The sequence below is a fragment of the Lissotriton vulgaris genome, chromosome 10 (assembly GCF_964263255.1).
Source record: "Lissotriton vulgaris chromosome 10, aLisVul1.2, whole genome shotgun sequence".
NCBI classification, from domain to species: Eukaryota; Metazoa; Chordata; class Amphibia; order Caudata; family Salamandridae; genus Lissotriton; species Lissotriton vulgaris.
This window is the reverse complement of record NC_141698.1, coordinates 321,366,960-321,379,609: the sequence shown is the minus strand read 5'-3', so window position 1 is coordinate 321,379,609 and position 12,650 is coordinate 321,366,960. Positions and strand designations below refer to the sequence as shown.

Here is a 12,650-nt window from a genome sequence, read left to right as displayed (position 1 = left end):
CCGCAATCCAAGCAACAAAGTAAACATAACCACTTCTTCATTCTTGCCACATGTTGAGAGCTACTAGATGTAGGCTATGAAATTGTCCTCCTAAGGTGCATGATTCCTGGCTTATCTTTCTAGAATGCTCCTGCCCCCAGAAATGTGCGATATTTCAGGGGTAATTTTTCACACGTTGCCTTGTACAGAAATGCTCATCTTGAAATTGTGCTCTGAAAGGCAACCAAAAACTGCCCTAGCTTTTGTTTTTGTCGACAGAGGATGTAGCTACTGTAAATCAAGTCTCATCTCTTCATTTAGAAATTTGGCGTGCTCTATTTCTGTGCCAATTTTCCTGTATTTTATAGTTAACTGTAAGAGGTACGCATATTTAAAAATCTCTCTGCTGTACATAGAATTGTATCTGACATTTATGTGTGACTAATATCACCTATTGCTTTACAGTTGGAGTGACTAACCTTATTTCTTTCCCCCCAAACAGATGAAAACTTTATTCTCAAACATGACAGGGCATTCCTTTTATCAATGGCTAACCGAGGGAAGCATACTAATGGTTCCCAGTTTTTCATGTGAGTAGGCCACATTCAAACATTTGACTTTGAAAGAGATGCATTCTTACTGAGAACTGTATTGTGAGCTTCCTTTTTTTTGCGTTAGCAGTAATTGATAGTGTTTACAGCGCAGACATACACTGCTGCCTGTTGAAATATGTTCCTCTTAACTCAGCATTGTGTTTGTTACAGTACACGGTTTTCACAGTTTGTATGCAATTTTGGCAGAAAGTATCAGAAGGTATGTTATCTCAGGGATCATAGAACACTTTCCCTTTGATGTGTTTTAGAAAAAGAAGCGGGCAAGAGCATGTATAACTTCCGTACTTTAACGGATAGAAAAACTCTGAATGGATAAAGTGTCTTCAGGAAGAGTCTCATTATTAAAAAACCTTCACAATTATTCATTGTGAAAAGGGTTGTGTAAAACTAATTTTTAATGCTTTTTCTATAGATCTGTGTCCTGTAGCAGTCCCTGTCAGTTCTCAAGGTTTTGTAGCCTTTACATAAGCGATGTAAAAGCCTTCTCGTAAAATTCGGCATAGCTATATTTGTTGAAAGTTTCATCAATCATTTGTTTTTGTAGTTGAGCAGAGGGGTTGTCTCCATTTTAAGTGTTTAAAAATCTTTCAGACCTTTTTTAATAGATTTTTTTGATCTTTGTCTCAGGATGCATTCAACACACTGATTGCTCCCCCACCCCCTCCCTCAATTGCCAGTGGCTTTACTGATTGAAAACACTGGTTGTTCATGTACACAAATTATTTAACTTTTGCTGCCTATTTGTAAGAAATCGGAAAAATGGGAGTGGGTAACTACCCATCTCAAGGAATAATCAACTCTTTTCGGGGTGAACTTTTCCACCACTATAGTGAGCGGAACTCAACCCTCTGGTAGCTATGGCACAGCACAGACAGGCTTAACCTAGGGCAATTTGTAAACTATTCATGCAGTACCAAATAAGTAACAAAGTCTAAATGCAAAACAATTAAAATCCCAAACAGATGTTGTTAAATTTAATACACAAGTTGACACCAAAATGACCAAAATCTAGTAAGATGAACTAGATATAAATTTAATTTTCTAGATGTAGGAATAGCGCCAAGAAGCACAAAGTGCCAACGATAATCATTGGTCTCATTAGATTGGGCCCTGGGCGCAACTTGAGGCTGACTGCGATGGAGCGCAGGTATCATAGAACAATATGGTTAGTCTGGTCTATAGTTTTACCTCCTGACCTAATCCTTGAAGGCCCTTTTTACCACAGGAGTACAATTCTAAAGGCTCCAGGATCCCAGGTAGGTACTTGAAGATTAAAAGGATGTTAGGCAGAGGCCAACAGAAGTGCCCAGTCGCCAGCTAGGCAGTTGCAAGAAAGCCCACTTGTAGCTTGTTTTATCCCTGTAGTTTGAACAGGAGGGCGTTTTTATAGCCCTTGAAGTCCACTTCTTTGTTCTGGGTACAAAAGCGAGCAGTTCCAGTCCTTTGACCGCATCTCAGTTCAGAGACAGCGGATTAAGTCATCTACTGTTCTTTCTCATGTTCAGCAGTGTTCTGAAGTGGGTGCCTGGAGTTGCCTCATTCCTTCCTGGCATGCCATGAGCTACTGGTTGGGAATCACTCTTGGTCATGCCTATACCCATGGGGTAAACGTTCCTGAGGTCAACCCTACCCACCCTGGGTATTTTCAAGATGGCAAATGTCTTGGGCCGCACTTTAGCTTAGGCTTGGATGACTGGGGGATGTGTGTGGCGTTTGTACTATGGAAATTCTAATGTCCTCCTCGACCTGACACTAAAATGCAGGCAGCTCAACAAACCCAGTGATAGAAGACTGGTAGAACAAAAGCATGGTTCTTTAGCAACGAGACAGTGGCTGCACCAGAATTATCTTTGCATCCTGTTCTCTTCCTTTCAAGTGCACCCCAAATCATGGGTGAACCTAGCAGACCTGTTGAGCAGAATTTGACACTGTAATCTCCATAAGGATGCTCATAGCCCCCTGTTGCTGATTTAAAAAGTCATCCCTGCATATTAAAGTCAGCCTTTCAGTCACATAGATAGATTGTGTAGCTCCTAGGAGGAAGTTCACACCTCATTCACATATTACTCGAGCCAAGTACAGAGAGGGTAAAGCTGCAGAAATAATGTAAATTAGCTTCTAGGAGCTCCAGGCAAAGAAAAGGTAACTTTCTAAAAGTTACTTTCCCCTAATGTTTATTTAGAACCCAACTTCACTGTTGAATTTGATTTTATTAACTAATACAAATAGTTGTCAAATTATTTTAGGTAGTCCCAGTCCCAAGATACAGTATACACATTTTAAAAATGTGCTCTGGTATTCTACATAGGACAGCTAGGTCTGCCACAGTGAAAATAGCTTTTGGGTGCTAGTCACTATAAGGACATGTTAACATTACATTTCTACATGTCCAACTTTTAAATACCATGCACCACGGTTTTTAACTCCAAAATGGCTTATTTTGACAGGTCAAATTGTCGTTTTTTTACACTGTCAAAATCTGGCTACACGGAAAGGACTAAAGTCATGTGTGCGCTACCACTGCAGTTTACTAGTGACATTTATATTCCTGGCCTTTGGGTACACCTCGTACCATATACTAGGTACTTATAGGTGTAAATACCAATTAGGAGTATGCTAAGCAGAGTCAACTAAATTTAAAAGGGGAGCAATAGCCCTTTACTACTGATTTTCACGGGTAAAGTGCACAGAGTTTTAATGCCAGCAAATAACCCGGGGTAACAACGCAGAAAATGCAGATTTCCTGCATTATTGATATCAACATTTAAATGTATACCATGAAATTCAGTGTTGTCTGCAAATTATAATTCTGTTTACAGGAGTGCACATTGAAGCACAAGTGGTCAGATGCCAATGTGAGGCACCGTGTAGTGGCAGAAATGTTAGTTATGCATGTAGATCTGTAAATTTCATTGGAGGGACTACCCAAGAGTTGTTTCTCATACGCTGAGCACAATTTCAGCACATGAAGAACTTGTCACCTCAAGACCATCTTAAGAATGTCTGTATTTCCACATGTCAACAGACAATTTGTGTTTATGGTGTCCTTCACTGTTCCCTTATGACCTTTGTCCTGTTGAAAAGCAGAACGAAATTGTTGTCTTTTTTACTTTTTTTAAATTTGGATCTTCCATTCATGATGATGACCAGATGTGGCAGATTACTATCAGACACCAAAAGGACAATTCTGTGACATCTCTATTGTATGTAGTGACCTGTTTGCATGCTTTTTCTACTTTGTGGTCACAAAATACAAAATTGCTGATTGGCTTTTCGGAGTGTGTTATTATCCATCATGATTGCACCAGGAACCCGTGAATCTGTAGTTTGCAATTAGCCGCATTAAATATGTCTGCCATCAAAGTTGATTCTAGTAGTATATTGTTTTCCTAATTACTATGCTGATTGCTGTTAGAAGCATTTATTCATTTCTCTAGGTTATTGTCCTTATAATGTTTCAATTTTTAAATGCTTGACTTTACAGAGGTTTTTTATTTTATGTCGACTTGTGAAAAGTGTCACATTGATTGTGGTGGACACGTGTGATCATTGCCTCTCGATTAGCTGTGAACAGGTGGTTATGACTTCAGCAGTAATTTAAGTCTAGGACTTTTATTTAGAGAAGGAAATGTCCTGATTGACAAGGATGCAGAGTGCGAAAAAGCTTTGCTAGTTAACATTTGCACAGAAAAGCAATGGGACTGTCAAAGGATCTGTGCAATATTTGAATATGGCAATTCTTCAGTAAATGGTTGTAGCACAACCCATCTTCACTTGAGTATTTTAGGGGGTCAATGGAGTGACATCTACCTTGTGCACAGGCCTCCGCTCAAAGTTTGAAATCCTTTATTACTAAGAGTCTTCATCATTTAGGCATCAGGCTGCATCCCATCATGTCTCTGCTACAAGAGCTTAACAAAGCCATATGTGTCATTATACATTGAGACCTCTAGAATACCAACCCCCATGTGAGACAAGAGTACAATAATGTTAGTCTAAGGAAGGGAAAACTACTAAAATGCCGAATTTGTCTCAAACTTTTCATTGTTTCTCAATTTCTTTAAATTTGATTCAGACCTCACAAGAGATCAACAAATTCAGATATTTAAAATTATTATTCTTGGGGCTCTAATAAAACTATTACATTTCTAATAAAAATTATTAATTAGTACTGTTTTATACAACATACAGCTAATAGAAATGCAAAAATTATACATTTTGAAAATAACATAAAAAAAGTGTACATTTTTTTAACAAGTGATAACAGACAAATTCATTGGCAGGAGAGTTACCCAGCATAATTTGATCTTGAGCTAATATGGCATTGTATCTTAACTGAATAGGCGACCACCATTGTCTAGCCTCTACCAATCTCGAGCTGGGGCAACTTAATAAAACATGAACCAGATCTTGTTGGCCGCCTTTGCATAGATCACATATGCCTTTAGAGTTATTTGTGCCTTCCCACTTAGCTATAAGAGTTGCTAAAGGGAGAATACCCAATCGTAAGAGGAGGATACAACACCTTGCCCCATGCTCTACTTGGAACTGTAAATAAGGCTGAGGTGTTTTAAATACTTTTTTCTCAGCAAAGATTTTATAATGCTTTAGTTGAATACAGTGTTCTTTATCCCTTTCATAACTGATTCTTGGGGCCAATGTTTTAAAAAGAGCTTCAGATGAGCTGGAGACCAATCCTGTAAAAGTGCTAAAGTGCATTGTGAGACCTCCAGGGCTTTTAGCAAATTCCTATTAAAAGTATACTGGTACACCTACTCTCTAAAAGTCTCCAGTTTTATCAAATATCCTAATGTGTCTGGTGCTGCATGTAAGAGATTATTTGCCCACCTTAAGATATTAGAAATTACTCAAATATTCCTGTTATAGATAGCTCAAGGCAAAGAGCTTGAACTGGGACAGATTGGGAAACTTTTACCAGTTTTAGAAGTATACTACCTTCATTAATTTGTATCTGCTGCCATGTTTTGATTTGAGTATATTCCATTGCATAGTATAATATTGGGGGGATTTTCATGCCATAGACCTCCAACAACGATTTGACGTGTTGTTTCTCAGTTTCCTCATATGTAACTCCTTTACACCCATTGTGGGTCTGTGTGTTTGGCAGTTAGCTACTTGTATATTTAGCAGTAGTTTATTTGGAGCTTCAAACCACCTACTACACAAGGAGAGAACCCTTACTGCTTGATAAGATATATTTTTAAAATTAGTTTCTTACAAGGTATGCTGTCTTTCTTTGGGCTGAAAGGTGGGGGCAGTTAACATTTGTATTTATTACGTGGAATATATTGGTTTGAAGCTTTGATTATTTATTTAGGAGGGGTTGGGGCAATGGAAAATACACCATTCAAACTTTTTCCCAATTGCCACTACACATTTGCGCATAGCGATCCACATGACGTTTGTAGCCTTTGTCTGCCTAGGGATCACAAGGATCAGGACTGTGAGACCTGCGCGGTATTAGTGTTGAAAACTCTCATGGCCCATCCAAAGCAGAGGGAGGAACATCACGCAGCTATGCTAGTCGGTCAAAAACAAGTATTGGTGAGGGACTGGGCCTCTCCAGCTGCAAAGACCAACAAGGGGTAACCACAGGATCAACACACGGAGGGTCGGACATCTCTGTACGCAGAGAGGAGGCGTAGAACAAAATGACTGAGGGTCAGGAGCGGCCGAAAGATGCCCTACGGATCCCATTCCAGGGATACCAACTAGGAGGAAAATGTCGAAATCAATGACAACAGGTGCCAGACGAGAGGCCCCGAAGGATTTGACCATACTTTTGAAGGCAGAATCCACCACACCCAAGAAGGGGAGCTCCCCTGCTCAGATGCCGAAGGGACCTTCTAGGTGGAAAAGAAGAAAAGATGTTTGGAGGCAGAAAAGGACGGCACTCCTTCAACAAAAGGAATTCGAGATGCTAAGAGTTCAGGATTCCTGCTAAACCCTCCACTACCGCAGAGGCAGAGGAAGAAAAGGATACCCTCGACCCCTGAAGCTCACAAAGAAGATGTCGAAAAGGAACTCTACATTCCAGAAGAGGAGGAAGCAACAGGATCTTTCGAAGAAGAGTGGAATGACCTTGACCTAGAAAGCCCTGAAGAGGTCTGTAGCCATCCCTTGAAGGCTTCAGCTCCAGACAACGTAGCCTTTTACAACAGCCTCCTCAAGCGAGCAGCTGATACTTTCTGGGTCCCCTTCGAGGAGGAGAAAGGAAAGTCCTGTTTCCTCCTAGAAACATTAGCACCATCCCCGAAAGGTACACATTATCTTCCAATGCTGCCAACCATTATGGACAGAGGTAAAAGTAGATAATACCTTACTCTCTATTTCTGGTAGTGTGGGTGAGCAGTAAAGTTTTACCAGGGGGTAGTGTTAAGCATTTCTTGTACACACTCAAGCACTGTACTCTGGCCAATTGGTTTTGTATACAAATATTTCTTTGATGTATTTAATTTTTAGAACCAAGCCAGACTTGGTGAAGGTAAGTAAAATAATACTTTTCTCATGTAACACAGTTGAATGCAGTTGAAGGCAATTACAGGTAGGTCAAATGTTCAGAAACAGTTGAAATTGCTCTTTAGTTACTTTGCAATTACTTTGTGATACTTTTAAAGTTACTTTTCAGATTACTTTTTTCTACTCCCTGTGAAATGCCTAGATAGCACACTTAGAGTTTCCTCAATAAAAGGTGAGTAAAAAAATTGTTATCAAAACAGTTTCTTAGGTGTCCATACAAATCACCCTCAACTCTAAATATTTTCTGAGAGGAAAACTGATAATGCAATCCTATGAAGAAAAACGGGGTTATCATTTTGCATGAGAGTCAACGGTCTTGAGGATTGAGTTTCTGGGGTTAGAACATGTGTTCCCCCAAGGTCAAGAATGCACTCTGAAAGCAGCCTCTGAGGCACTAGGGTGGCCGGTTTCAGAGTGCTGGGGCCCAATGTTATCCACTGGTGGATAGGAGGCCTCCAGTTGGTGGCTGCTCACTAGCTGGCCACAAGGTTGTGCGAGCAAAGCTCCTGGAATTAAGCTTACGGCAGAGGCGGGGGCGGAGGGTTCAAGTTAATGCACAAAATGCATCCCCAGTGGCAGGGTGTTGTTTTGGCGTCTAGGTGCCCTGTTGGTTTCAGTGGGGATTCTCCGATTGCAACAAACACTGCTGGCTCAGGGACTAAGATCATCTGGAGGCGACCACTGGGTTGAGAGTTAAGTTGGGATGTCGTGGGATACTGGGACCCCGTCGGTTGGACCACCCAAGGCTGGGAGGCATCCAGTGCAGGGGTGTCTTTTGGCGTTAAGTTTTTCTTATCGGCTCCAGAAGGTGTTGGGGTGGGGATGGGGGTAATCCTCCTGAAAGGGGCTGCAGGTGTGGTGGACAGACTTGAGGTAGGTCAGGGATCATAAGATCCCTGGTCAGGATCGCCAGGGAGACCTCCTCGTGGTGTTGGGCCACTTGAACTTGGGCCGTGGGCATCTGGTGCAGAGTGGTGCAGATTCGAGGATTTGGTCTGAGCTAGAGTGTGTTGGTGAGCAAATCCGTTGCTCACAAGAGACAAAGTCTTTTCAGTGAAGGCAGGGCTGATCTTCCGGGTTCTGGGGGGCTGCTGGCTGCAGGACAACCCAGGATTCTGCTGGAGCAGGTTGAGGTCGGGAGAGGCCAGTAGGGCTGGGGCCAAGTCGGTTGGTGTCCTCCCCTCCTTCCTTCAGCAGGGCTCTTCGGTTCTTCTCCTTATTTCTTCTAGGGGTGTTTCAGGTAGGTAAAGGTTGGGACCAATCTGTCCCTTCCTTGGTGTGGGTACACCCCCTATTATGCCAACTACCAGTGGGAGGGGGCATAAGCCTCACTCTGGTTGGCTGGGTCCCCCATTTCAAAATGGCGGGGGACTGGGAGTTGTGCTTTGCCTCTCCTCCCTCACCTGAGGGATGGGGTTGGCCATGGTGGGCACACCTTCTCCTATCTTGGGTTTCCCGTTCATTCTCCTGCCAAAAGTGGGGGGTCAAAACCGGAGGGGGCTAGTTGCTGGGAGCAGGAAATGGCTAGGGCAGTTCACAAAGGCGGCAAGCCTTTTGAAGCTTCACTTTCGTGGACCCTGCCCATCCTGCCCAGGATGTGCTTTGTTTCAGGACCCCTAGAACGTGAGGCTCCCGACCCAGGGGTCTAGAAGCATGTCTGAGGGTGGCAGCTGGCGAGCAGCCAGTCAGCCATGACACTAGAGGCAGGTCGTTTTCAGGGGGCATCTCTAAGATGCCCTATGAGTGCATTTTGCATTAAAAATAACAATAGCATCAGTGTGGGTTTAAAGTGCTGAGGAGTCTGATACCAAACTTCCCAGATTTCAGTAAAGTCATTATGGTGCTGTGGAGTTGGTGATGAACAACTCCCAAACCGTATACTCTGTTACTTTACTGCACTTAAAATGTCTTAGAATAGACTTAGACACTACAGTGCATGAGCCCTGTACCCCCACCAGTGGCATAATGCACCCAGGTAGAGGGGTGGCTGACCTAGGCCATAGGCAATGGTTTGTAGACATGGCACACAGGGATGTGTACCATGTCACATCTTCACTTTTCTTTGCACCAAAACACTCAGCCTGCAATGGAAGGACCACTAAGAGTGGCATAATAAGTGCAGCAGCCTTAGAGGCCTCTGATCACAGGGCCCTTGGTACCTTGGGTACCTTTTAAAATACACTTACATGTGGCAAGAGAGGTGCCAATTTGGGGGTACCCAGTACAGTTTTAGGGAAAGAATATAAGCCCTGGGTACCTGGTTGGCAGGAACCCAGGGCACACCCAGTTAAAGAGCTTCAACATCAGGCAAAAAGTGGGGGGCAACCATGCAAAAGGGGGAACTTTCCTACAGACATTGAGGAACTAATGAACAAACTCCAGATGAAGATAAATAGAGCAAAATCAATCATACAGGAGAGAAAAACCATAGCAAACACCTATCTGAAATCAGCTCTAGATACATCCGATACAGCCAGCAGACAAATGTATTGTATTGTAATTGCATTTATATATTGTTTCCTATCCCTGACGAGGCGTCAAAGTGCTTTTTCGGCGAGTGAAAATATGAAAGTAATTTGAGTGGTGGATATATTAGTCAGTTATTTACATTGAGAAGGATAGTAGAGGATAGAAGAGGGAAAAAGGTTTGTATTTGTATAGCTCTTGCCTTGATAGGTTGTTGAAGCGCTTTTTCGGTGAGTATCACTCTACTTCGAAACCCATAAAGGATTAGTACAACTACAACACTAACAAGTAACACCTGGCCTACAATTTCAGGCTTCAAACTAAAAAATATAAACTTGCATAATCAATAAGAACTTCTCAGGAGAAGCCCTAGTTAGAAGTGAGGTAGATGAGTCCCTACAGAAGATAAAGAAGGACAATGCTGACACCTTCAAAAGAGGAGGATTTAACCTCAGAAGACCCACAAGATGGCGAGTCTTCATAACAAGGCAACAACAAGATCAACCACAAGGCAATCGACCGCAGTCTGATACCAAAACTGGCAGCATTCCTTTCATAGCAGAGGAAGAGCCAGGGGACAACCATTAAGATGGAGAGGAGCAAACTCCAAGGGACTTGACCACAAAGGAGTACCCCCACACAACGCCAATGGGAGACAAAATGGCGCATTACCCACTTCATCAGGAAAGCATAACTACAGACAGTTGGATTTTAAATGTGGTACGCCACAGCTATTGTATAGAACTATCACAGAAACCTCCACTTAATTAATACTTGTTAAAATGTATCTTGTTTTTACCAGTAGAGCTTTTTTTAATATATTTATTCATGTTCAACAGCTTTTAAGATATGTTTTTATCGAAATAAAGCTATTTACTACTACTACTATCAAAGAAACCTCCACCAAATCCATCAAGGAAGAAAAGGTTCCAAAGAACAAAACTCACAGTTGAGAAATGGCAAACTCTCCTTTACCAGAAAGTACAGCCTCTGACAGTGAGGACAGTTATGAAAGGGATGGGCATGATAGCATCATGCATTCCTCCCATTACCCATGCACTTGTACACATGCGCTCTCTACAGGAATGGCTGTGCAACAGTTGGTCACAAATCACAGGGAGTTGTGAGGAGCTAGCGGTTGTAATAGAGAAGGTTCAGAAGGAGACACAATGGTGGGCATCCAAAAACATCACACTAGGCAGACCTTTGAAATCACCAAATCTCAGTGGCCATCACTATAGATGTGTCCTTCAAGGTTTGGGAGCAAATTCAGGAAACCTGAGAGCACAGTGTCAATGGAACGGTGCAGATTCCATAAAACATATCAACTTCCTAAAGATGAGACTTTTTTTCTGGCGCCAAAGGCATTCCAAATCCACATAGGAGCAAAGACAGTTTTGATCCAGACGGACAATCCTACTACAATGTTCTACCTCAACAAACAGGGAGAAATTAAATCACGTACCCTAAGCAAGTTAGCTCAGGAAATATGGCAATGGGCCATACCAAGGAAAATCGACCTGGAGACAATTTACCTGCCAGGAGTGGACAAAACAGAAGCAGATCAGATCAACAGGCAGAACAGCAGCTCACACGAATGAGAGATAAAGCAAAAGGGCCTGCAAAGGGTCTTCAGCCTATTTGTGACACCAGAAATAGACCTATTCACAACAGTGGAGAACAGGAAATACCAATCCTTAACCTCCAGGTTTCAACACCACCTATCAAAAGGAAATGTTGTTTCGCTAAACTGGTCAGGGACATTTGCATACCTTTTTCCTCCAATTCCTCTACTGTTGTATAGTTTCTACTAATCTGTAGCATATGTATGCACATTGGACAACCTAAACTAGGGGCTTGGTGTCAAGACTTATTCCGGACAGCCCCGCAGGATATGTTGGCCTTTAGACCAGCTAGCTCCCAGTGCCACTGCAAGCCCCTGACTTACCAAGGAGCAAACAGTTTCTGGCAAGCACGAAACATGACTATCCTGATTCCTTAAGAACTTAGGAAACAGTACAGAACCTTTTGCTCAGTCACTCGTGCTCACTTCTTCTCAGAAATATACAGAAAATACACAGTGGGACGTTTTCAATATTATTTATTGAACCAACGTTTTTCTTGAAATAAAATATGTGTGCTGCAATGATTAGGAGACAGAAGCAAATAAAGGAGATTACAAGCACAAATTGAGTAAACAAATACATTTTTTACCATGGTGCTGAAGCAATGTATATGCAATATGGTTATCTACTGTACTTCTACGATGCAAACTGTATCTAGAGTGCGTGTAGGTGTAGAGCCAAGAATTCCCCCCCTATGGATAATCCAACCTCATTTCCTGGTGGGAGAGAATGAAGGACCCCATATTGGTCGCGAGTTGGACACACCTCACGGAATGTCAGACCGGTGTGTGGTGATTTCTCCTCAGGCAGAGACATACGGTGTCAGCAGAACTGCCTCCTCTACCAAGCTATCGGGATGCCTATTATTTATAATAAAAGTCGCCTTTGTGATGTACGCACTAGATTAGTGATGTTATGGATATGTGGATAACTGTCGCCCCCTGGATGAAGAAAGGAAGACTGTTGTACCTAGTGCGTAGAAATGCCTAGTACATGATGTTTAGGGCACCATGACAATGTTGTGCGAAGCTGGATGTATAAACAAAGTAGTTTTAGAGAAACTAATCCAATATTGTCATACATGCAAATGTGTGCAAATGGTCACTGCTGAAACTTTATTTTCTAGGACTGTGTAAGGCATAAGCTGCCTTCCCATATGGGCCAAACTTGGGAGTATAACACTACCACAAAGGGTACTGGAAAAATCCAGACAACCAGGAACAGACCCAATTTTCATAGCTCCTCATTGGGCAAGGCAAACCTGGTACTCCAGCTTACTCGAACTATCCAAGGGACAGATGATCAAATTCAAGGCAGAGAAGGACCTTCTTACAATGAAAGTGGGCGGGGGTCAAATATTTTACCAGGGACCAGCAACACCCAGCCTAGCAGCCTGAGTACATAGAGTTTGGACATTTAAACCTAC

General features: G+C 42.3%; 1 protein-coding gene across 4 annotated transcripts in view; it reads left to right on the top strand.

The window, feature by feature from the left end:
* Positions 1 to 12,650, top strand: part of NKTR (natural killer cell triggering receptor) — a 492,868-nt gene that overhangs the window by 181,805 nt on the left and 298,413 nt on the right. For all 4 annotated transcript variants that reach the window (XM_086941096.1, XM_086941095.1, XM_086941094.1 and 1 more), the window contains one exon: positions 482 to 569. In XM_086941096.1, coding sequence (XP_086797222.1) covers positions 482 to 569 — 88 coding nt within the window. The remainder of the gene's footprint in view (positions 1 to 481; positions 570 to 12,650) is intronic.